Source organism: Aquila chrysaetos, chromosome 9, assembly GCF_900496995.4.
Source record: "Aquila chrysaetos chrysaetos chromosome 9, bAquChr1.4, whole genome shotgun sequence".
In the NCBI taxonomy this organism is placed as follows: Eukaryota; Metazoa; Chordata; class Aves; order Accipitriformes; family Accipitridae; genus Aquila; species Aquila chrysaetos.
The window spans coordinates 40778072-40802417 of NC_044012.1; the positions used below are offsets into that span (position 1 = coordinate 40778072).

The 24346-nt window shown below is 44.8% G+C and overlaps 2 protein-coding genes and 1 long non-coding RNA gene across 6 annotated transcripts in view; 2 read left to right on the forward strand and 1 right to left on the reverse strand.

Moving 5' to 3' along the window:
* Positions 1-10035, forward strand: part of SPPL3 (signal peptide peptidase like 3) — a 61371-nt gene extending 51336 nt beyond the window's left edge. For both annotated transcript variants that reach the window (XM_030025904.1, XM_030025905.2), the window contains exons 7-11: positions 4133-4239; positions 5247-5410; positions 6697-6896; positions 7967-8076; positions 8818-10035. In XM_030025904.1, coding sequence (XP_029881764.1) covers positions 4133-4239; positions 5247-5410; positions 6697-6896; positions 7967-8076; positions 8818-8889 — 653 coding nt within the window. In that variant the 3' untranslated portion in view covers positions 8890-10035. The remainder of the gene's footprint in view (positions 1-4132; positions 4240-5246; positions 5411-6696; positions 6897-7966; positions 8077-8817) is intronic.
* A 3073-nt stretch (positions 10036-13108) lies between these two features.
* On the forward strand, positions 13109-15795 carry LOC121233514. The gene is made up of 2 exons (XR_005933140.1): positions 13109-13347; positions 14566-15795. It is a non-coding gene; the product is annotated as an uncharacterized LOC121233514 (long non-coding RNA).
* ACADS (acyl-CoA dehydrogenase short chain) lies at positions 15384-24276 on the reverse strand. Of its 3 annotated transcripts, none has more exons than XM_030025902.2 (10): positions 24167-24276; positions 23660-23823; positions 21809-21958; positions 21497-21608; positions 20945-21096; positions 19538-19708; positions 18179-18316; positions 17815-17910; positions 17416-17472; positions 15384-16777 (listed from the first exon to the last, which is right to left on the reverse strand). In XM_030025902.2, exons 1-10 carry the CDS (start codon positions 24225-24227, stop codon positions 16625-16627), a joined length of 1254 nt encoding a protein of 417 aa, XP_029881762.1. In that variant the 5' UTR covers positions 24228-24276; the 3' UTR covers positions 15384-16624. The 3 variants fall into 3 exon arrangements, 2 of the variants coding, with proteins under 2 accessions (XP_029881762.1, XP_029881763.1); XM_030025903.2 differs by lacking the exon at positions 24167-24276 and adding an exon at positions 22372-22400 and having other exon boundaries at positions 23660-23770; XR_003925040.1 differs by having other exon boundaries at positions 16638-16777; positions 17416-17505.
* Positions 24277-24346: the final 70 nt, after the last annotated feature.

The window sequence follows — 24346 nt, forward strand, 5'->3', positions numbered from 1 at the left end:
CCACTTGTTAGGGGAATACCTTTTAAAGTACCCAGATACTAAACGAAAAAATGCAATGTTTGTTTTGTGTTAAGGAGAGTAGCCCACCGTGAAATCAAGGGTGATTTTTGATCTGCAGTAGCTACAAAGCTAAATGGAGTGTCAAGTGTGGATTTTGGTAAAATATGAAAAGACTTGTCTACACTGAGATATCGACAGAAGCATTTACTTAAAAATAGCTATTTTTGTAAGTGCTTCAGTCTGAAATAGTGGGCTTTCAGGTAATTAATCTGCAGAGTACTGAACTGCTAGTGCAGTGAGGTTTCTGGGTTTTATTTCTCTTGGTAGTTGTTTATGATTTAATGAATTGTGTTGATACCATCTAGCTTTGGAGTATTTTATGTAGTTTATATTAAGGGAGTTTGTACTGTATAGGTAAGCCTCTTGTCGTTTGTTCAAATCCAATTAAATCAACATTTGTCAGTGACATTGAACAGGGAACAGCATTTATTGGCCTTCGTCACGGAAACAGACTCTGCAGTTTTATTCCTCATACTATACTGCCGCAAGTGGGATCACACCATCTCTGCCTGTACCCTTTGCTTCTCTGTAAGCGAATACTTGAGACCGCAATTAATCTTGTTTGGAGGGAAATGTGGGCAATAAGTACTGCTCGATAATATATGCAAGTGGAGCGCTTGCTCGACTTTAAGCTGTCGCCTGCCAGCTGCTGGGTGTGCTGTGATCTAACTCCTCCTCCCCGCTTGCACAGGGATGATCTTCTGTTTCGCTGCCGGCAGAAAACGAAACAGATGTTGTGAAAGTGCTTCACATCGCTTGGGCCGGCAGCTGGAGGGAGAAGTGGGGCAGGCATTTCTTCTGAACAGTACACCTTGATTTTTGTGTGTATAGTTTGTTGTTGTGCAGTTGATTCTCCTTATGAGACATGAGTATTTCTACTTTAGAGCTAAGTAATAAGGAGGGGAAATAATTCATGGTAATTTCCAGTCCTTACAAAATTGGGGTATGGCAGTTCCCACCAGAACAGTCTTCATTTCTCAAGTACTGCAATTCCCCTGTCTGCACAGTAGTTGGTTGAACTGTTTCTAAAGCCAGGGACATTTTACAGGATAGAATGAGCAGATACTGTCTCCAGGGGGTTGTTCTGGCATATGGTGATGTACATTTATAGGTCTAGAAATGCTTATTTCTCAGAGCGGATTGTTTGATGACAGAATCATCAAGGATGGTCACTGTCCCCTGGCAAAGCCTGGTTAAAAGCTTTCCTAAATAGTGGACATAGCTGGAGAGTACAGTGGGAATGCTGTGGATGTATGCGGTGTCTATCTATAGCTACAGAGTGAACTGAACGGTCATGGATACCCTGGGAACTGCTGCAGACCTTCACTGCTGCGGCAGTCGGGCGGAGGCTACTTCGTGACATGTGTTCTTATTCCCACTCTAAAACACACTTTGAGAGTTTTATAGGAACATGATTAGATCAGAACTTCTGTACCTGTTTCTTTCAAAAGTCAACTGGTGGCTTGTGGGGGAAGTTCAAGCCTCGCCAGCTTGCATAATGCTTTGTAAACCAGACACCACAGCACCAGCATCTCAGTGGTTTCATCTGTCCTGGGTGCAGTAGTGCAGTAAAGCTGAAAAATATGCTCTATCTGGAGAGTCTAATCACATATGCAAGAATATTGTTAATCCTCAGAATATCCTTATCCCGTAAGGAGTGTGCTTGCAGGGATTCTGAAGTTAATTCGTTCTGTTCATTGAAGGCTAACTCTTTCAGTTAGTTTTTTCTTATTCAGCTTCGTTAACCCATTGCCCAGCACTTCCAACCCAGTGCTACTGCTCATGTGGCTATTTTACCTTTCTTTCTCTCTTTCCCTCTCCTTTTTTCTTTTTTTTTTTTTTTTTTTTTTTAATGATTTGGAGTACACTTCAATGGAGATCTGCCTTATATACTTTGTCAACACCATCCATGAGCTTGGATATGGATGACTTTGTTTCTTGTATGATTTCTGGACCTTTTAATTGGAAGAGGAAGCTGGCTTCCATTTAGAGAAGCCTGTTGGTGGTTTGACTGCACTTTGGCCTATATTACTCGTACTTGCTCTAGGGCATTCTTGCTTCCCTTCTGTTTTTTAAATTTACCAATATTTCTTAAAGCAGTTGCAAAACTTCATAATTACTAGCAGGTGTATTTCACTGTCTTCTAAAGGACTTTTTGTCCATCTCCTTCTCTACCCGGTATTTGCTTAGTTTGATGAAAGTGTCGTGCACGTGTGCCTGCGTTCGTTTCAGTGATAGAGAAATAGAGCGTGTGAACAATAGATAGAACTTCACGCTGGTTAAAATATTTCCACTTCTAGTTAATTATAACCTGGAAATCCTCTCCTAAATATAGGCTTGCTTGAGCTATTATTAACACTGGCTTTAGAGAAACCTCTTTGATTTAAGACAGACTGTTCCCTTGTATTTGCTCTCCTGCCAGAGGAAGTCTGTAACTGAAGGCTATATGGAATTACTGAATGCAGTTCTTTTTCTCACTGCTTTGCTGTGTCAAATTCTTTAAACCTCGATAATTTGCTTACATTTTATAGCTAGTTAGTTATGCGGCCTGATTTGGGGTACATTTTTATCTGAGTAATCCCATTACTTCGTTAGAACTGGCAGCTGTGACACTTCGTGTTGTGCTAAGCTTGTCAGTTCTCAGAAGATAAGGTGGGTTTGGCAAAGTCGTTGCCGGGATGCAACCCCTGGGCACTGCAAGCAGCCACACTGGCAGGCGTTTGCTGGCACTTCTTTCCCTTGAATCTGTATGGAAATGTGATGGAAGAACTCCACATCTTTCAGGTGAAATATAAGTGTAAGGTCATTTCACAGTTGCATAATTATAGCATGAGAATCCAATGGTTAACTTGTAAATTTTGGCCTAGTCAAGTTATTGCGCCGGTGGACATATATGTAATGAATTAATTTTCCCTGTGGTTTCAGTTGGTCAAAATAAGATTATAACTTTTTACAAATTCTATGTCATGTTGGACAAATACATTTGGTTTACAAGTCTCTGCGTACTTAAGTGTAATCTGGTCCCAACAGGGCTCCATTATTCCTTGTAAATATACTGATATCATAGATGAAAGTTGATTTACTTTTTAAGGGTTTGTGTTTTGGGTTTTTTTTTTATTTTAAGTATCTCTTTAGGGATTTGCTTGGAACCAGTTGAAATATATTTGATTATCAGTTGAGTATCTGTGGTAGCTAAGGCTAGGCTTAAAGAAGCAGGAAACCACACAAATGTGAAGACTGGGAAATTTTTTTTTTTTTTTTTTAGTGTAACATCTTAGTTTTCTACCCTGACAAAATTCCCCTTCGAACAGAACTAACATCTGAGCTGTGGCTGTCGTTCAGCTCGTTGATCTGGCTGAAAACTCACCCTTGGGAGAAGGGTTAAGAAAAGAAATTTTTTTCCCCGTTGGTAGGTAGGCTTTCACATAGATTTTTGTTACTGGGAAGTCCCTGTATATCTAAATGATAATATTTCATAGTTTGTGTTCAGGCAGTCTTATACAATCTTGCCCAAGCAGAAGATTGGTTTGAGTGGGTTTTTGTCGTATCATGTTCTAACACGTCACGTAACCGTGCTATTTCTGAATTGAGTCAAAGATTTTATTTATTTTACACATTTACTAGAAAACCTCTGAACTGTGTAAAAGTAGAGGTTTACATTTGCAGGGCAAACAGCTCAAAGTTGTTTTGTTGCTTCTGTTTTTAGCTGGGTAGTCAGTGTTTTACGGGGAGACAGTCTCTAGGACACAAGACATGAAAACAGGTCTTTGTGGTGGGTAGTGGAAGCTGAGTGGAATGGGCAGTTGTGCCTGCAAAGGCATTTCTGCTTCCATGGGAACATGTTCGCAGTTGGCTATTGAAAGTATTTTGACTTTTCTTAACTCTGGCAAGAAGAATTTCACTATCTGGAAACAGTGACAGTCATCTAGCGCATGCGGTGCTGTACAGGTGCAAACAGAGGCTTCTTTGGGGTGTTTTTTTGTGGGGGAGGTATTGGCTTGGGGTTGGGGGTTTTTTTTGTTTGTTTGTTTTGCTATTTTTAATGAGCTAATTATGTGCTTGCATTTTATAGCTCTGGCTATGGGCCTGTGTGTTGCAATGATAGCCTTTGTTCGGCTGCCGAGCCTGAAGGTTTCCTGCTTGCTACTCTCTGGGTTACTAATTTATGATGTCTTTTGGGTAAGTGTTTTGTTTGGTTTTGCTAAAACTGTTTTTATCCTTTGGATTTGTAATTGGCCTTGGGCCATTTTTACATGAATTGTACTAGTATGAAGTTGATGAAATCTGGCAAAGCCAGAAGATCAGCTTCATTGCTCCATTCTGAGACATTAAAAGTCTGCAGCAGGATGCAGAATGATTTCCTCACTAATTAGTTGACAAAAGCAGAAACATGATTAGACTGTTTCAACTTTGGCATATTATTTAAAAAAAGAAATTGGACCTCAAATTTTGAAAGCCTGGCTAAAGATCAGAACAAGCATTTCCAAGTAAACACAAAACCTTACACACACTTGCACAGTATGCACATGCCAACTTCTGATTAGTAGTGAAATCCTCAAAACAGGAATGCAAGCTGATTTATAGCCAGTAAGGTTGGCATGAAGTCTTACCACACTTTTACAAGAAACCTGACAGAATATATTTTGTAATACTGAAAGGATTAAATTTTTTTTTTTTCTTTTTTTTAACCTTTGCGTAACACTGAATACTGATCCAGGGAAGCACTTGCTGACAGCTCTGGCAGTCAGTCAGTTTCCCAGTGTGATGAGCTACAGCCTAAGAGCCTGTTTGAAACAAGTGTGGCATCATTCCCTTCATGAGTGAGCACCGCACTTACCTCTTCTCTGCTTTCAAGCTTTCTCCTATTTTCAGTATCCTCTTACTGGCCTTTGTAGTCCTGGACTACTACTTGTAGCTCAGACAGGTCCTTTGCCAAAGGATCTCAAGATATTGATCAATATCTTGATATCAGAAAGTACACTCCAGTTATTCTTGAGGATTAGTGGTGTAAAAAACTTTATCTGAATTTTTGAAATACATTTTGCCTTTTATCATCATATATACAATGTATGTGTATGGAAAACAACATCCTCTCTTTTCTCGAATAAGCAGAGCAAAAATACACGCAGCTTTGAGTTGCTCTATAGTTGCAGTTTGTAATTTCTGATTATTTCCTTGCTCCATAGGTCTTTTTTTCTGCCTACATCTTTAACAGCAATGTTATGGTGAAAGTGGCCACACAACCAGCTGATAATCCCCTTGATGTTTTATCCCGGAAACTTCACCTGGGACCAAACGTGGGTAGAGATGTTCCCCGTCTGTCGCTGCCTGGTAAACTTGTATTTCCAAGGTAAAATCAGCAGTTCTTTTATTGTACTATATAAGAAAAATTTTCCCTCCCTGTACGCTTTAGTAGTACTAATTCTATTGGAAAATATCAACTTAGTTCCCCGTTTAGTGACTCCCTCTTCATGATAAGAAGGTATAGAACGAGTAGCGAGGGTTGGACACTTTGCATTTGCTGACTCATAGCATGCAGAAATGGTCCTAATTAGGTTAAAAGGTGGCCTGTTGAGAACAGGATACGCTTTTCAACGTATGTGTGAGTTTTACAGTTTAATGACTGCTATGGTAAGATTTATGACCTAATGCTTAAAAGCAAAAGTCCTGAGGTTTATTAAAACATCAGAATAGTCTTGATTACTGCATAATTGCAAGAGATTGGGAAGGGAGTTGGAAACTGATCTCAGCAAGGACGGCTTACCGGGTAAGTGCTGTGTTGGAGGGAGGTTATTCCACATCTCTCTACTGCAGGGGTTCCTTGATGTCTCAGATTTTTAACCAGATATGCGTAGGCCTGATTGGGCAGTAAGCTCCAATGCGTCAGCAGTTATGCAGTAGGTTACGTTGGCATATTTACTCTATTCTTGTTTCTTTAGATGTTGGGATGCTGATATTACAGAGATTAAGAGTTGATTGTCTGCAATGGTAAAACCGAAATTGTTCATTTTGTCAACTTTGTGATAACTTAATTTGGCTTCATTTTCGTGAAAAATACCTTGCATTTAAGATCATGGGCAATTTTAGTTCTTAATCTACTCAACAATTGGCTCTTTTCTGGGAATCTGGTGAGACTATAGTTTTCTACGTGTTTTTTCTGAATGAGGCCAAAGATCTAAGAAGTCCATAAATTGATTTACTGCCTTGTATTAGAGCCAATCTGTGTACACGGGAATGAAGGTGCGGTGTCTGTCAGTGTTAAACAGTTTGATAAAACGGTCAGCTGGTACCTCCCATCAATGCTTAGAAGAGAGATGATTGACATACTGAGTTGATGGATCTGTTTCACTGAGTGAGTTAAGAGCAAAAGCAGCTTAAACACTGCTGGCAGAAATAAACTGGTTTGGAGCAACATGTCATTACTGTCAAAATGGGTATGTTCAAAATGAGCTGAGGTGGTGGTGTAATCATTGAGGAAAAAATACTCAGTAGCCAGCCTTTAGCTTCTACTACATAAATAAAAGTTTGCAGGTAGAAGGAAGGGATGTGCAAAATGAAGCTCAAAACCAAGGTGGAGGAGTCTAGAGCTTGTGACCCTGTGTTTTGGGCATGAACCCAATTTCAGTTGCTCTCTAGTTCCACAGGCAGCCACTTCTCTATGCTGGGGATCGGAGATATTGTGATGCCAGGTCTTCTGCTCTGCTTTGTCCTGCGTTACGATAACTACAAAAAGCAAGCCAACAGTGATTCCTGTGGTGCCCCAGGACCAGGGAACATCTCTGGACGTATGCAGAAGGTCTCTTACTTTCACTGCACACTTATTGGATATTTTGTAGGTGAGTAATTAGTTTAATACGGATAGCTGCTTAGTGAGCAGAAGTGGGATTGTTGTAGTAGGTTTAAAAGATGATGAAAACAAGTGTAAAGAAGCTTTGAGAGAACGCTTGGTTATGGTTTTTTTAATCCTCTTCTCTTTGGGTTTCATTGGCATGGTCTAGGGAGAAAAATCCTTCTACAGTCATCTTTTTAAGATTTTTGTTGTTTTTATTTAGAGGATGAAAGAGACTATCAGTGTATTTTTGTTAGCAACTTCTTATACTTTGCTTTACTAGCATAGAAGGTGTAGTAGCTCGTATCTGGGTTCTGGGAAAAATATGGGAGTTTCTAGATGTACTCTTGCACAGCACAGTCCATCTAGGTAATTAATTCATCTAGATAATTCTTGCATTTTTGTATTCTACTGTTAATGCTTATGATCCTGTGACGTTGTAGTACATACAGCAAATGGTAAAAAGTCACAACTGGAATGCTGTTTATAATTTGATGTAGCCATCCTCTCCTTCCCAGCATAAAATAAGTTTTTCAGAAGGACATGTGTGTGCATATCCTGACCTCCTGCAGTCCTTCTGAGGATGAAAAGGAAAGATCATTTCCTACCAATAGCCTTCCCCGCCCCGCCCCATCTTTCCCCCTACATTCCCTTTCGGCAAGTATCCAGGAAAATCATTCCTGGTGTGTACAATCCTTCCTCTCAGCCCGCCGTTTCTCAGGCCAGGGGCCTCAGACTGACAGTCTCAAGAGGTACCAGCACTGGAGTAGCACTTCACTGTGGTGCATTCAGCTTCCTCCCCTTCGCCTTTGTTGCGTTTTGTTTGAGTTATTCTTAGCTGAGTCTTTGAGATTCAAAACTGGAGCAAGTGGCTCAACACAGCCCAATATTAAAATAGAATAATTTTTCGCTGTTTTGTTTGTTTCAATTGTATTCAGGGAAAGCAAAGCACAGGTAAGTAACTTTTCCACAGCCTGTCTCTTAAAATGGTGGGGAAGGGAGCCATGTGTGGATGCATTTAGTGACAACATCCATATGCAACCTAAAGATATTTATAGTCACTTTTTTCTTTTACAGGTCTATTAACTGCAACAGTAGCTTCTCGTATTCACCGGGCAGCCCAGCCTGCCCTACTCTATTTGGTACCATTTACTTTATTGCCGCTCCTCACCATGGCCTATTTAAAGGTAAGACAGGATTATATATTCACAGCAGGAAGCTCTGGGGGTCAGCTGGAAGCGGGGTCAGTGTTCTTGCACTGGGCAGCAGTTCTCGTGAGGATGACGCGTGTCCTTAACAGCCCTGGCCCAGAACTAAGGTACTGGTGCTGTTGGGGTGAATCTTCATTTTGGAGGACTGAGTAACCGAGAGATGAGTCGCTGAAACAGAAGATAATTTATGTACGTAAAGTGCCAGTAATTATAAACTAACTACATTGTGAAGTATTAAATGCTGTTTTAATTAAATAAGTGAATTTGTCCTCGCCCAGCTGGTCATGAAAGAATGCGTGCACAAAGGTCGAACAGAGATTGGAGAGGCAGATCCTTGTTTACCACTTTCCAGTCACCTGCTCTGAACTGAAATTTTAAAACGTAGCCTTTCCTGTTACAGGGCTGTTGTTGAAACACACTTCTAGCACTCTGCAGAGCAGAGCCTAAGAAAGGACAGAATTTTCCACCTGCATAAATATTTGCTTCCCCTCACAAAGCCATTTTGGGTAGATCTGCCACCAAAATAAGATGTTCTGGCCTGACAGGGAAAGGATTTATTTTTCACTGTCTTTATTGTAATTTGCAGAACAGGTGAAGCATAAATTTGCTTTAAAACATTAAGACATGCTTGCAATTATATATGCATTTTAAAATCTGAGTTCTAAGTGGACTTTAAAGTTTCTGAAGGCATGGTCCTTCTGCTGTTTTCCTGCCTAGGGCGATCTACGTCGCATGTGGTCTGAGCCTTTCCACTCCAAGTCCAGCAGCTCCCGTTTCCTGGAAGTATGATGGAACAGATAGAAAGTGACCTGAACTTCTGCCTTGGTCCTTTTCACTTAACTTGTGGCTTTGTCATCTCCTAAAGCTGGACTGGCTGGTACTTGGGAAGGTACCAACTACGGGACTTGTATGAAAGGACTTTGTATTAAAAGGAGGAAAAGAAAAAAAAGCTAAGATCCTGGAGCTCCGTGTGACTCCGTATCTCCCTGCAGATGTGGAACTGGGGACCCTTTGTGCAACTGCAGCCACTTTCTTCTCTTCCTCACTCGGATGGATTAGCACCAGACTATTACCTTTGTGAGAGAGGAAGAGACAGACTTGAAACTGAAAACGGCTTGAAGTCGTTCAGAAACTTGTGAACACTAAAAGAAATAACGGTTAAGCAGACTGAAGCTTCTTCAGAGAACCCCTCATGGACATTGGGACCAGTTTCCTGCTGGACTTCGGTTTTGAAAAGAACTGAGACAGAAGGTCTTCTGTCACAATATTGGGTTTTTTTGATTTATTAAATATTTCCTGTGGTGTGAGGTTACTTATTAAATCCACAGACATTGAGTGACTTCTTGCAGTATACATATAAAAATTTGTTGTAACAAGTTACATTTCCACCCAGATGTCATGTTGCAGTGAAAAAGGGCACGATTTTTATACATATATATATACACACATATAGATATATATATGAATAAATAAAAAGGAAAACCTGCTAAGATCATGCTATGTAGCAGACAGGGGCTTGCTGTAATTTTTAGCATGTAGAGCAGTTTACTATGGCTTTCTTGTATATGGATCTACGATGAGCTGCTGTTTTCTTTTCCCCCCTCCTACAACTGAACCTGCAGTTTAAAAACAAGTGTAGTATTTGTACTGATTGTACTCATGGACTTAGGGGATATTTGATTTTGATCAATGTAGCAAACTAGGGAAGAAAAAAATTCAAACCCAACCCTGTTCGTTTGAGGGGGGAGGGAGTGGGGGTGTCTTTTTTCTTTTTTTCTTTTTTTTTTTTTTTTATTTTCTTTTTTTACAAACAGCTCCCTTGCAGGTTTTTAGTAGTTCCTTCTTGACCCAGTGCATGTATTATAGCAGCAATTGTCTTTGTGCTTTCTGATCATAGTAATGTATCACTTGTAAATACATTTTTTCTATTTTCTATTTTTTTGTATTTTTTGCATTTTGTTTCATTAGTGTGCTGTATTTTTTCCATGCCCCTGCCCCTTAAAGAAAAAAAAAAAAAAAAAGGAAAAAAGAAAAAGAAAACTGTCCTTTACTGTTGTGACTGGTTGGAGTTTGCGTGTTGACTGCTTTGTACCTGTAGCCTGTTAAAATGTGGATTTTTATTTATTTATTTATTTTAAAGCAGCAGTTCCAGTTCTGTTATTTTTTTTGACTGAAAGGCTTCCCTAGCTAACTAGAAATTTTTTCCTTTAAAATACTCTGCCAAATTGGATTTGGGGAGCTCTCCCAAAAGTTCATAGCTCTTGTTAGTTTGATAGATGCTGGTAACTGTTAGTTGACTGGAAGGAAAACAGGAATGTTTAAGAATGAATCTGACGGAACAGTAACATTACTTTGGGGTACAGTTTTGTTACAACAGGTAAGGAAGCTTCGGTGAAAAGTCCGATCCTTTCTGCTCTGCCAGATGTTACAAGAAGAGCATATTTAGCACGGTAGAAAATTTTGTCCAGCCACGCGTGTACTGTCATTAATTAATGTCTTCCTCTGTTCTCAGGGAAGTCTGCCACTGCTCACAGTCAGAGGGGCTGACGGGGCCGACGGCCTCTGCGCTGGCTGTAACAGATCTCTGAGACAGGTGAAACATCTGAAGAAACAGTAAGCAGCAGCACAGCCCTTCGGGGGCACGGAGGGCTCCAAGATTTAGCAAGTGTGGGTGGGCAGGTGTGGTGGTGGGGATGTTGTGACTTTATTCTTTTTTTTTTTTTTTTTTTTTTTCCCCCAGTTCATCTCTTTCACTTAGTTGAAAGCATTTCTTCTAACATGTGCCTGCAATGCTCACTGTCAGGTAACTGTCACTTTTTCATGAAATAAATAGTTTTTAATTAAAAATCTGCTTTTACTGTTCATAGCAGGTGTTAGGTCCTAGACTTGCAGTCGGCTTGGGACAAAAGGAAGGCATCAGTTTTCAACTACATACCTCAAACTTAAGGTGAATAAAATATTGATGAGGATATTTTTTATCTCTCTAAAAGACACTTTTTTGGTTGGTTTTTTTTCCCAGAGGTTCCAACCAGTGGAATAAAATCTTTAGATCCTGTTCGCTACTGCTTTATCTTCCCAGCCCTTCCACCCACCTGATAGCAACGCACAGGAGTTCCCTCCTGCCTTTGGAATTAAAAGAAAAGGTCTTTCTCTGTTTTACAAGTGGCATTTTTTAGTCCCTGCCAGGAAAGCATGCCTACGAATGATTTTCTACACTTAAAACGGATTCTGGAAAAAGTTCTATAAGTACTAATTGACAAATGCTTAATGAGAATGAATTCAGCTTTCCAGAAAAATCTTGGCCTGCCTTTTTAAGCTGTACTGCCCTGCCGCACACTGCGGCCTTCTGACTTGCACCAAGAGACTGAGCTGTGACACTTGGTTTCTGAACCCACAGGTAGAGCTTCCTGCACTGAGCGGACTGCCCAGCTTCCCCGGCGGAAGCTCCCACCTGCCAGGTGAGCAAAAACTGGACTGAAAAGTGTTTGCTGCCCCTTCAGTGTGCAACAGTAGCTGCCACCTGCGGGAAAAGGATTTCAGTGCTTTGCAGAGGTTAACTGAAGCATAACTGTTCTAAATACAAAGCTATGACACTTGCAGAGGGCAAAGCATTCTCCTAGGTTTTTTGAGTAAGGTAAAGCTGTAAAGCTTTGTCCCACAGCTCTCCCGTCTCGAACGACCTCAGCATTCAGAGGGATTAGAAGCAGATTCCTACCTCACTACTCAGCTGCTGGGCCCTCTCTGTGCAGACACACCTTTTGTCTTGTTTCTTCAGTCTGTTCGACTACATGTCTTCTCAGCTTGAGGATGAAACTGTACAAGCTGCTTTGGGTCCTCTGGATTTCCGGAGGCCATGTAGGGCCTAGGGCTCCCTGTCCCTGTTGTGGCTGCTACGGTTGTTCATACCTTCTTGGTTTAACATTCTGTTGAACTCCTTAATAAACTACTTGACACCAAGTCCTGCAGTGAGATCGCCAAACCACCTGCCCTTTCTTCTGAAAAGTTGTCAGAAAAAAATATTTTAGTAATTGTTTGACTAACATAAGCCTGCTTGTGGGAAGGTAAAAGGATACTGGCCAAAAAGTGATAAGAGCATGTTTATAGCAAAGCATTATAACATACAAATCTGTTAACAGTTCTAGAGTTGGTTTTCTGCTTTGTCTTTGGGAATAGTCAGCTTAGAAATTTTACTGTTTGTGCTTTGAAATTTCCCTAAGGTCACACTTAATCTTGCAAATATTGAGCTCAGAAATGACCTGGGGTTGTCTGGCCAGCCAGTATGGGTGAAGTGTAGTATTAGAAATGCAAGCTGGTCATTCTGTGTCTGTATTGGCCTGTTGGGAGCGACCCAGGGAGTTGTCAAATTGGTGCCCAGCCCGGCTGCGGGGCTGTACTGCGCTGCCTGCGGAGGCTCAGGAGCACACGAGGGTGGCCAGCGCTGCGCTTTTAATCGTGTGACATTCAGAAGCGTTCTGCTGAGATGAACGTTTCCTGTCTTGTACGTGGAAGTACAGCATGTTCTGTGAGAGAAGGGGAAGAAGTCACTGAGGCAATTAGGAAATATGTACTGGCGGTTGGGTGGCTTCCCCAGCTTAGTCTTGACCTCCTTGGAGGTGGAAGCAGAGGGAAGGTTTCCAAGTATTTTTCTTTTTATACAAGTAGTGATGGAGTGGAATTTGAAATTAATTTTTAGCTTAACAGTAGTAAACTGCATTTTTCATTCAAGTTACAACACTGTCATGTTTTCTTACCTCTATTCCATTTCTTCTTCCTGTCATTCTTATAGGTACTTTGCTTTTTTACTTCAGGATGTCTTTCAAATTTGGTATTTTTCATGCTTTCCAAGATCCCCAGCATAACCTGAATGCGTGGCTGTTGCCAGGTCTGTGTGTATAATGAGAGCTCTCTACTTAGGCAAAACAAAATTTTGATACAAAGTCAAAATAATTTGTACTATCTTATAGATTAACAGTGTCAGAAAAGACTAGTAGAGGAGACTAATGTGAAAGCAATACTACAGCAATTTCAGCTGAGTCCTGTAAAACACTGTATACACTGCTTAAACTTGAAAGGCTGAGACAATGCTTGTTTTTTTCAAAATCGTGTGAAATTGAGAGGTGAGCCCTGTCCTGCTGTGCGCCAGGGAAGTCAGATGCTTCAGAAGGGATCCAGTCTCCAGGCAGCTCCTCATTCTTGGTGGGGGACAGGCCAAGAAGGATGTGGCTCACATCCGTGTGCCCCAGAAGAGTTAAGTATTTCTTACCTCTGTGTTTTTAATTGTGACAGCCCAAAACAGCTCCTCTCTTCCTTTAGTCTGGTGGCAACTGACATGAAGAGACTGTGAGCTTTAGATATGACATAAAATATATCAAATCTACTAGTTAGGGCTCCCCCTGCTTCATTCCCAGTAGTCTGCCTCGTAACCAGTTTCATGTACACTTAATAGCATTGTGGGGTAGAAAACACAATGTCCTTGAAAACTGTAGCTGTGGCTTACCTCCTCCCCCACCTCTTTCTTATTTAGGTATGACCCGATTTTTCCCATCTCAGTGCTCCAACTTTGCAATGTTGGCTGAGTTTGTAAATTGATAAAAACTTCTCGCTTTACTTGTAACTAGATCCTTTTCTCAAAGCCTGGCCCTACCCTATACCTAGCCAGGTTAGTGCTGTCTGGGGGTGGCTCTCAGCAAGAGCTCCCTATTTAATGCTGCAAAACTTGTTTGTGTTTTGCGCTTTCAGCAGTTCTCTTCTGTAACAACAGCCCCGAGGAGCAGACGCACATGTATTACAGCCAAAATTGTCTCAGCCAGCAGCAGCGAGGAGTAAGCTCTTAGTATCTTGCTCTGAGAAAACCCAGTTCTTTGCTCTCAAAGCTCTGGGGCAGGCTTTGTGCATAAGCATGCTGTTTACCCCAAAGCACTGCTGTGAACAGTGCTGTGTGACAGGTTACCGATTCCTCTCTGGACTTAATGCAGCAGGGCAGGTACTGGAAAGCCTTTGTGCCTTTAAAGCATGTTTTTAGGTAATAACAAAGGGAATTCTAATAGAGTATCTTAAGATATTCCTAGGCTCAGGAACCTGACTGGCATGCTGTACCTAGACCAGCAATTTTTAACCAGCTCCACCCTTTTTGTTATTTGATGATGTGCAGTGTAATTTGATCCAGACTATGGCAGAGGTGCAGCACTCAGCAACTTAGCATCAAGTATGCAGTTGTTTGTTAGCCAGGTCAGCTGTTGTACTGAGGTCAGAGCAAGCAAGAAGCTTGTTAAGGAGGCGTGCAGTGCATGATCCATGCATTCCCAAAAGCAGGTTCTGGTCACAGGCACAGCAGCAGGGCTTCTGCAAGAGCTGCCCCCCATATTCTCTGCAGAAGGTCCACAAGGGATTTGGTACATCTAGTTTGTAGGTTCTTCAGGTGTGTTCTCAGTCAGCTGAGGTGTTCATCACTATTCTCCCCCTTAGGTCAGCCATGATGCGTGTACAGAGACAATTTCACTCTGCTCTGGAGAAGCTGCAGTCATTTAGAGTTGGTAAATGAAGGAGGCGTGATGTTGAAGAGGAGCAGTCTGAAAGCGCTGATGGTACAGTAAAGCAGCTCTAAGAGAAGCAGCCAGCTAAAGAGGGGAAACAGTGCAGCAGGATGGTCTAAGTAAGTGTGACTGACTGCTCTGGGTCGCTGGGGTTTCGGCTGGACCTCAGCACACACGGTCAGTGAAGACAAGCACTGAACAGTAACTGCATTCCTGCAATCCTCACTTCCTTGCGGCGAGCAGCTACAGCTCCTGTTCTGGCTGAGTGGCTGCAAGGAGAAATAAGTATAAAATAATATCACTTTCTCCTACACAATCATAGATACGAGCCTTCAGCAATCATCAAAGCAGTGGTACGGGCTGAAATCAAGCTAGAAAAGTCTCTCTCACTCCTAGAAGCCCTCCATAATTTACAACACATTCACAATCTTCAGAATGGTTTTCCAGTAGAAATTCCCCTGTTGAATGCCCTGCTTGGCTCATTTTCTGTTAATCCTTAGGTTTGTGAGAGCAGCAAGGAGAAATTCAAGACTTGAAGACTTTGCCCCAACATGCAGTTGCCCTCTAGCGACCTGCAAAGGGTTTAGTTATATTTCTGGGATGTCTGCACTAGCAAATGCCCGCTGCACTTCAAAGCAGTGTCTGGTGCGTGCCAGCCCAGGTGGTTTATGCTCCTGTGTCTTGTGACTGGAAGAAAATACTCTAAATGAATTCACATTTGCATTAAAAAAAGAAAGTGGGGACTGGTGCTCCTTTAAAATCAGGTTTTATTTGTCTTCTCTGCTCTCTGTATGTAATAGAATCCTGCTGTTTTTCTTTCCACACAAATCTAAATAAATGGCACCACAGGAAAATAACCATTTACCTCCAGTTTACTCATCGTTTGGACAATGAGGTGGACCATACAGGCTGTAGTCTTCATCGTCTCCATCTTTTCCTGAGTTTAGAGCTTTTCTTTTGGCTGTTGAATCTTCTAAAAGTTAATTTCTTGCCAAAGATAACTGATTGAGGATGTGTGCTACTGCTAAAGCTTCCTGGTAAGGTTTTCTGTGTCATCTGTTCATTTCCTCCTTGTTGCCCAAAACATGTAGAGATTAAAGGCTGTTGCTGCTACTTCATGTACTTCCTTTCCTGGTATAGTAAAAGCAGCTTTGGGAGCAGAGGTTTTTTGGTGGTTTGTTTTTTTTTTAAAAAAAAAAAACAGTCTCAGGTAGTGCAGCTTTTCTGTCCTTTGCTTTTATACCTACATCCATAAGTGGCTGAGTGAGCAGGCTCCTGGGCTCTGCTGGCCAAGATCCAAGGGGTTTTTTCTGACCTTTGTTTTTACATCTACACAGACAGCAACCCCAGCCTGTACGAAGAGCCCTTTGTGCGTAGGTAGTACCTGTGTCCTCCCATCTGGCTCCTCTCCTGCTGAAAGTAGGGAAGAGTGCTCTACTGCAATGATTACCTCAACACAGGCTGTATCCAATTAGGAGCTCACACATAGCTGTGTGCCACACCTGAAATTCATCAAAGCCTGATCAGAAGAGGCTGTGTAACCCCAGCCTGGAACAGGGCACAGGGGTCCTGTCTGTGTGCCTCTAACTTTGGCACTGGTTATCCAGTATCACATAGTGACAAATTTTTGGAAAACAGGCAGCGGCTGGGAAGCACACAAGGAGAGCTGCTGACTTTACTGAACAGCAAAGTCATTTTGCCGCTACCAAACCAACACAACGCTCCAGTTTAGGAAAAGATCTACGCTCCCATACAAGGACAGGTTGCCTCCTCCCTCCTGCACTCACAGCCATCACTTACAAACCTAGGTAGGGCCTTCTGTGCACCATACTTTGTCCAAAGAAGAATCAGCACATTTTAACAAGAGGGTCAGTTACTCATTGGTGAGGAAAACTTCCATCATTAGCCTCGTTGAAGACGGCCAAGACTCGATCACTGTTGCACACTGTTACGAGGCACTCTGGGGCAGTGTCTTGCTCTAGTCAGCTTCTTCAGCTACGGTAGGCCTTCAGCAATTGACCTGCTATCACCAGTCTTTGGATCTCACTGGTCCCCTCATAGATCTCGGTGATACGAGCGTCACGGTAATGGCGTTCTGCTGGCATCTCTGTCACGTAGCCCATCCCGCCCAAGATCTGGATGGCCTGAAACAAAGGTAGCAGGTTAGAAAGGAAGCAGGGTCAAGGAATTTGTTTTCTGCAGAACACAGCTCCTAAAAGGAGCTAAGCCCACTGCAAGCATAACTGGAGGGAACACATGGGGATGACTGCAGCCCATTTGCAGTCAGAGGAATAAACAGGATTTTAACTGGGTAAGAGCAATACTGATGTCCCAGACAGAGAATGAAATCGCTTCAGAGGTAGTTGTTAGTGAACCATGTTTGGCTAAGACACTGTTAAGGACAGGGAAAAATAAATGCAGACACCAGAAGTCCTGCTCCATTTGCTCACTATGTTGCAAACTTACTAGTAGTCCTGACTGGTGCACCCATGTTCTCTCCCCCATTGCTAATCCCACTCAAAATCCTGACACTGCCCTGGACAGCAACAGCCACAGAAGACCTTAATAATACAGCTGCCACAGTCCAGCACAAATCCCTGCCCACACCCCCCACAATCCAGGAGGATGGCTGTACTAACCAGCCTCAGCCATACAGGTTGGTTTGGGTTGGTTTGTTTTTTAAATCTAGTAAATTCCATGCCACCTTCCCCAAGCACTTGTGCGACAACACAAACTCCCTTTCAGCATGCTGTGTATCAGAGATGTCAACTGAAGTAGTTACCTGGTGAGCGATGGCTGTTGCAGCTTCTGATGCAGCCAGTTTGGCCATCGCCGCTTCCTTTGGAGAAGGAAAACATCACTGAGGGTGCAGCTATCACAAAAAGGAACAGGTCACTTGCACTAGGAGCTTGAACACCCACAGACCAGCTGTGCAGAGGCAGGCCTGATCATTGGTGCCAGCTGACAGTGGCCACCTCCCTCCCCTTGGCTAAAACCAGGACTCAGCTCAGCAGGCTGCCTGAGCATTGACAGCAGAGTCCAGCATCTGCTGGTGGGTTAAACACCAACAGCGCTGGCTGGGCAAGCGCTGAATGCACCAATGCTGTACATAGTGCGGTTTTCTTGCCTTGAGCCTGTGCCCTGTGTTGTCACTGTTAGACAAATGCAAGGTTGGAAATACCTTTGTGAAGGGCTTCCCATTGTCTTTCAGCATAGCGGCTCTCCAGGTCAGCAAGCGCGCACCCTCCAACGCCACAGCCATATCTGCTAGCTTAAACTGCAACGACAAACGCTGCCTTTGTTCCAGGTGCTGGCCTCTGCCTGCGCAAGAACATGCAGCAGAAGTCTCCCACCCCTGAGGCCAGTATTGCTAGAAAAGGAGCGCCTCCATCCCAACAATCAGTTTTAAGTATTTGAAAACAGAAATTATTACCCTGTTAGGCCAAACAGTGCAAAGTGCGCTGTGTGCCAGAAGCCACGCCTGAGAGCGCACATGAACTTTGCACCAGCGATGTTTGGAGCTGCCTCGTCCACCTGGTTTGTACCTGCACTGCCTGTAGCTTTGTGATGGGCGACCCAAAGGCCATTCTCTTTTCAGCATAATCCACAGCACAGTCCAGAGCTGCCTGTGCTATTCCCAGAGCCTGTGAGGCAATACCAATTCTTCCTGCATCCAGAGTTTGCTGAGAAACACACAAAATACATGTGTTAAGTCAAGTCATGCTTGATCAAAAATAGTACACTTACTTAAATTTCTGATCTTGCTGGGGAGCTGCTGTAGCCTTAGTATCCTGTGGTCAGAGACTTCCTTGATTCAGAATATTCCTGGTTATGCAGGAAGAGAGAGCTTTAAAATGTACTGGGCACTGCAGAGAGAAGCCAGGGGTACAAAATAAGGGAAACAGCACAACGAGGAGCATCTGCTCTGGAAGGGGCTGAAAAGAACCCTTCAGCTAGACCCCTGGCTCACTGTGCAGCTGATTTTACTTTAAGTGAAGAAAAAAAAAAAAAAAAAAGGAAATCTGGTCAGTTTTCCTCTTTGCCCTTATCAGTACATACACTGAAGCATTTTTCAAAATGACTAGTGAATTGAGTCAGTAACCTGACTTACCTCAAACACCTGCCCATTTTGCTTTTAACTGCTTCCCTGCCTCAGTATGCACAGGAAGAATTTACAGCACAGTGAGAAAAGGCTTCATCTTCCCAAGTCCTGGGCTGAGCGTCTTAAAAAAGTGGTTGGTGACTGGCGGGTTCATTTAGTTTTGGACATAATGGAATGGGCTGTTCTCCAGGGAGCTCAGCCTTTTTCAAAAAGTCAGGCCAACAAATGGTGTTTTGCCCCTACAGAAAGAGCAATGAACACTTCCAAGGGGTAGTGCGTCACTGCAAGGAACACGCTGTTCCGCAGCTGCCTGGCGGCTCCTCAGAAGTCGCACACGTGCCGTAACTCAGATTTCATCCACCTTTAGACACTATCCAGAGGTTTTCCTGGGCCTCCAGGACAGCCTTCCTCTGCCACAGTATTTAGGGAAAATGCCATGTTTTCCCTTTATCTGCAGGTACAAACTGGAGGAATAGAGGGTTGGGAAAGGAGAAAAATTAAAATACACCACCCCTGCTGACACACCACCTCAGCAGCATCACCATTCCTTCATCTGAGAACCACCACATTGAGTCTACAATAAAGTGCTGTCAAGGATCTACGGTAAATTAATGATTCATCAAGCTCTGTGAATGATTTCTCCCACGTTAGCAAGAGGGGTCAACTGCTTAATGTCACACAGAACAGCTTATGTGAGTGGTCCTCACCAAAGTGATCGTAAGTCTGAAAATGGTTTTGAAAATGGTAAGCTTGGGAACTACAGCTTTACACAACCACAGCTGCACCCCAATCCATCTCTTACCATGGCGATTTTGAAGCCCATTCCCAGCTGCCCCAGTAGGTTGGCCTTGGGTATCCGACAGTCCTCAAATATCAGGTTGGCAGTGGAAGAGGCTCGAATTCCCAGCTTGTCTTCTTTCTTCCCCAGTGACAGCCCAGCAGTTGGCATGGGAACCAGGAACGCGCTAATGCCCTGCAAGGAGACCCAAAACTCTTAGGAGTGTTGCGAACTTGCCACTTACCTGGCTGTCAACAGGCTTCCTCCAAACATTTTTCATAGAAGCCACATGTCTAGGTGTTTTGGGGTTGTGTGGCAGGGTTTTGGTAGTGGGGGAGGAGCTACAGGGATGGCTCCTGTGAGAAGCTGCTCAAAGCTTCCCCAGCTCCAAGTCAGACCCGCCTCTGGCCAAGGCTGACCCAATCAGGAACAGTGGTAGCACCTCTGCGATAACATATTTAAGAAGGGGAAATCTGCAGCAGAGAGGGGAGTGGGATGTGAGAAACCCCAATGCAGATACCAAGGTCAGTGAAGAAAGACGGGGAGAAGGTGCACCGGAGGAGGGGACACCCCTGCAGCCCCTGGTGAGACGGCAGGCTGTCCCCCTGCAGCTCATGGAGGGGAGCAGAGGAGCAGATGCCCACCTGCAGCCCATGGAGAAGCCCACGCCGGAGCAGGGTGATGCCCCCAAAGATGGCCATGACTCCACGGGAAAGCCCGTGCTGGAGCAGTCTGTGACTGAAGATCGGCCCGCAGAAAGGACCCACATTGGAGCAGCTCATGAAGAACTGCAGCCCATGGGAAGGACTCACATCGGAGAAGTTCGTGGAGAACTGTCTCCTGTGGGAGGGACCCCACACTGGATCAGGGGAAGAGTGAGGAGTCCTCCCCCTGAGGAGGAAGGAGTGGCAGAAAGGAGGTGTGATGAACTGACCCCAACCCCTACTGCACAGCCCCCCTCACCTCTTGCTGGGAGGAGGTAGGGAGGGGTGGGGGGAAGCTGTTTTAAGATTTGGTTTTACTTCCCATTATCCTGTTTTGATTTGATTGGTAGTAAATTAAATTGATTTTGGTTTTTTCCCCAAGTTGAGTCTGTTTTTCACCCGTGACCATAAGTGGCGAGTGATCCCTCCCTGTCCTTGTCTCGACCCACAAGCTTTTCTTTGTATTTTCTCCTCCCCATCCCACCGGAGAGGAGTGAGCGAGCGGCCTTGTGGTGGTTTGCTGCCAGCTGGGCTTAAACCACAACACTAGGTAACCAGGAGAAGGGAGGGGAGAGCTGAGACGGAACAGAGCCAGCACATGTCAGCCCCTCCTCTGCTCAATGCCTGCACGGCTCTAAACAGAGTCCCCAGAGCCTTTTCAAAGTGCTTCTCCTACACAACTCCTTTACGCCCGCCCCTTTTTCCTGACTGACCCAAATGAACACACCTTGTGCTTCAGGGATTTATCCGTAGTAGCAAACACCACAGTGGCCGAGGCATCCCAGGCGTTGGTGATCCAGGCCTTGGTGCCATTCAGAACCCACTCGTCGCCATCCAGGCGTGCCACCGTGGACGCCGCACCCGCGTCGCTGCCATTTCCTGAGCAAGGAACCAGCAAACAAAACTCAGGCAATCGGTGGCAGCCTGGGGTGCAAACCCACCCCCCGCCCGCACCCCCTCTCACAGCACCTCTTTTAACTGCAGTAGTGTCACCACTGTCCCTCCCACAGGACCCACACAGGAAGGGGCAAGGCCCATCTGTCTAAGATGTGTCCATCTCCACAGCTCTGCTCACACAGAGCGGATGAAAATTTTCAGCATGGACCATGGGGATGGCAGTTAATACCTTGGGCACTGGGACTTCGTTTACACAGAATGGCTATAAACCACCTTTCTACAAACTGCTACAATTTCACAGACCTAAAGTCCATCGTGAACCTGACTAAGGAAAGAAGCTACCCTACATTCTCTGCAACAGGAACAGTAACAGTCACATCACCTGGTTCACTAAGGGCAAAACATCCGATTTTCTCTCCACCGGTGAAGGGAGCAATCCACTTGTGCTTCTGCTCTTCGGAGCCAAACTTGAGTATTGGCCCTAAATACAGAGACTTTAAGAATTGAGCGTTGAGTTAGTGCCTCTTGAAGGTACAAGCAATCCAGTAACTCCCTAATTTCTAAGTGCTCTCCAATACACCAGAACCCTCCACAGGAACAGACCTCATTTCTCCCACAAACCCCTCTCCAATAATCCCCCCGATGCCAGCCTCAGTTCCACACCTGTCCCTCGCACACAACCCGAGACACTTACATTATTGACGCTGATGATGACACCCGTGGACGCGCAGCCCCTGCTGATCTCCTCCACAGCAATGGAATAGGCCAGGTAGTCGAGGCCCGCTCCTTTGTACTCCTCCGGCACATCCATAGCCAGCAGCCCTAAGCCACCCATCTTCTTTACCTGCACATAGGTAATGGAGAAGTGAGATCCTCTGCGCCACCAGTGTCCCAGCAAATACACGCAGACACATGGAGATAAAGACAGGTCATAGCAGGGCTACACACAGAGGAAAAGATGTGCACAATTCCTGGTGAAATGGGAATCTGACTGTACCAACTGGTAAGTGTCCCCAGGTCCCGATGACTTCAACAAGAGCCAAGAGCTGCACGCAGTCACTGCTGCCTAAGACGAGGCTCTTGCTTATTTAAAGAGCTCTCTTCAGTACCGGGAAGGAGGGAGCCTTCTGAAATAGGCAGATACAACCCCACCAGCATTTCCTCAGCCTCCCACCAAAGCTTTCCCCCTTGCATGTCCCCTATCAGTAGGAAGCTCTCAATGGGAAATCTAGCTGATAAAAATCATTAGAACTTTACCTTTGAGTCTGCTGAGCTTCAGCCTAGGACTGCACAAGGAAAGAATTTTACAGAATGAATGACCCATAGAACAGTTTGCAAGAAGGTGATTTTTTCTTTCCCATTAATTGTTGGTTACATGCCACGTTATTCCACCCCAAGTTCCTCAGCTGGACCCCTGCTTTCTTAACTGTAAGCTCTTCAGAGCACTGACTGTCTCACTCTAGGTCTCTTGTTAATGTTTGGCAACATACAAGAGAAAAAACAACCTTTCCTCTGTTTTTACGTTTAAGATGTCAAGCTTTTGGTGTTGCGGAAATAACTGCGTCACCAGCCTCTGCTTGCTTTAAGAGGAACCAAGGGAATTTTTAAACAAATATTTTCCCTCCTGTATGGGCACCCAAAACACTAGCCCTTCACATCAAATCCAGAGGATGAACAAAAGACAGCAACTAGTTCTATGTATGTTGCTTTGTCTTAATAAACACTGTTTACATTTTGAATTTTCCCCTACACATTCAAGTGAAAAGACTCAAAAATAAAATGTAAAATTCTCAGATAAGAACAGTGAAGTAAAGTGGAAAGTAGTTTCTTCCTTAGAGTGAGTATGACTTTCCTGGCTTAATCCTTCCTTAATCCTTAACAGAAAGAGGGATGTATGACAAAACTCGCATGCCTCTGACTGTTCTTTACTTGGAGCCTTTTGGCTAACGTAACAGTATACATTTTTCTGGAGCTTAGTACTTCACTGCAATGAAACAGGTGAGTTAGTCTGCTCAACACGGCACAGAATGTACTGCTGTGTCTGTACTGCTTTCCACAGGAGAAATCACAGGTTTGATTAGCATCTCAGTTTCTTCACAGCCGCAGAGGATGACTAACATGCATCTCCTATCTCCTGATCACTTCTTTTCACCATCTGAAATGCACTTGGGTCACCCACACTTCCTCACTATAAATCATTTTTACAGTTATCTGCAGCCTATGAAAGTATTTAATTGGTTTGATAAGTCAGTTGTATTACAGCCCACAGGTAACGCGGTAAGAGAACTGAAAATTCAACGGTACTAAAGTCAGACACAGAGAAACGCAAGTAAAGAGCTCAAAATGTCCTGCGGGCATTACAACGTCCACACTCAACGAACTCTGACAGAAGTTGATCTAAACCTCAATTTTCTACTAAGCCAGAGCTTAATGTACTTTTTGCTTCAGGCTCAAGCGGCCCTGCCCCAGCAGCAGAGGGAAGTCAGGCTCTGAACGAGCCAGTCCGCCTCCGTCGCGCCCACCTCCCGGGGGGAGCAGCACGCACCTGCTCGGCCGGGAAGCGGTGCTCCTTATCCAGCTGAGCTGCGAGAGGCATCAGCTCCTTTTCTGCGAAGTCCCGGCACGTCTGACGCAGCATCTGGTGTGTTTCTGGCAGCTCCGCTGACTGGTACACCGTGTGCAGTCGGCGGACGCACCCGAAGGGCAGGGCTGAAGGAAAGGAAGGAAAGGAATCGAGCGCCGTTGTTTCCCTTCACGCCCGGCGGAGGGGGCTGAAACCGACCCAGGAGGGTCTCACGCAACGCGGCTAGGGCCCTCCCCGGAGGGAGACTCTTCCCCCGGCACCCAGGCCGCGGGATCCGGGACCGCAGCCGGGGCTCGGCTTGAAGGGCGGCACCGCCCCGCCGCGGTCTGAGGGAACCCGCCTCAGGCCCTGAAGGGCACCGGGACGCCGCCTCCCGCGCAGGCCACGGCCCCTTCCCACCCCCTTCGCTTGCCCCGCAGCCTCCCGAGCAGCCGCGGCGGAGCCGGGGGCCGAGCCCGGCGCCCTCACCCCTGGCCGGCCCACCGCCGCGGGCCAACAACGCCAACGCGGCCGCCATTCCCGCCGCCATTCCCGCCGCCCGTCGCCTCAGGGGAGCGCGAGGAGACGGCGCACGCGCGAGCCGCCAGGGCGGCTCCTCCCCCTTGGCGCCCCGGCCCCGCCCCCCCGCTCCGGCCCCGCCCACAAGAC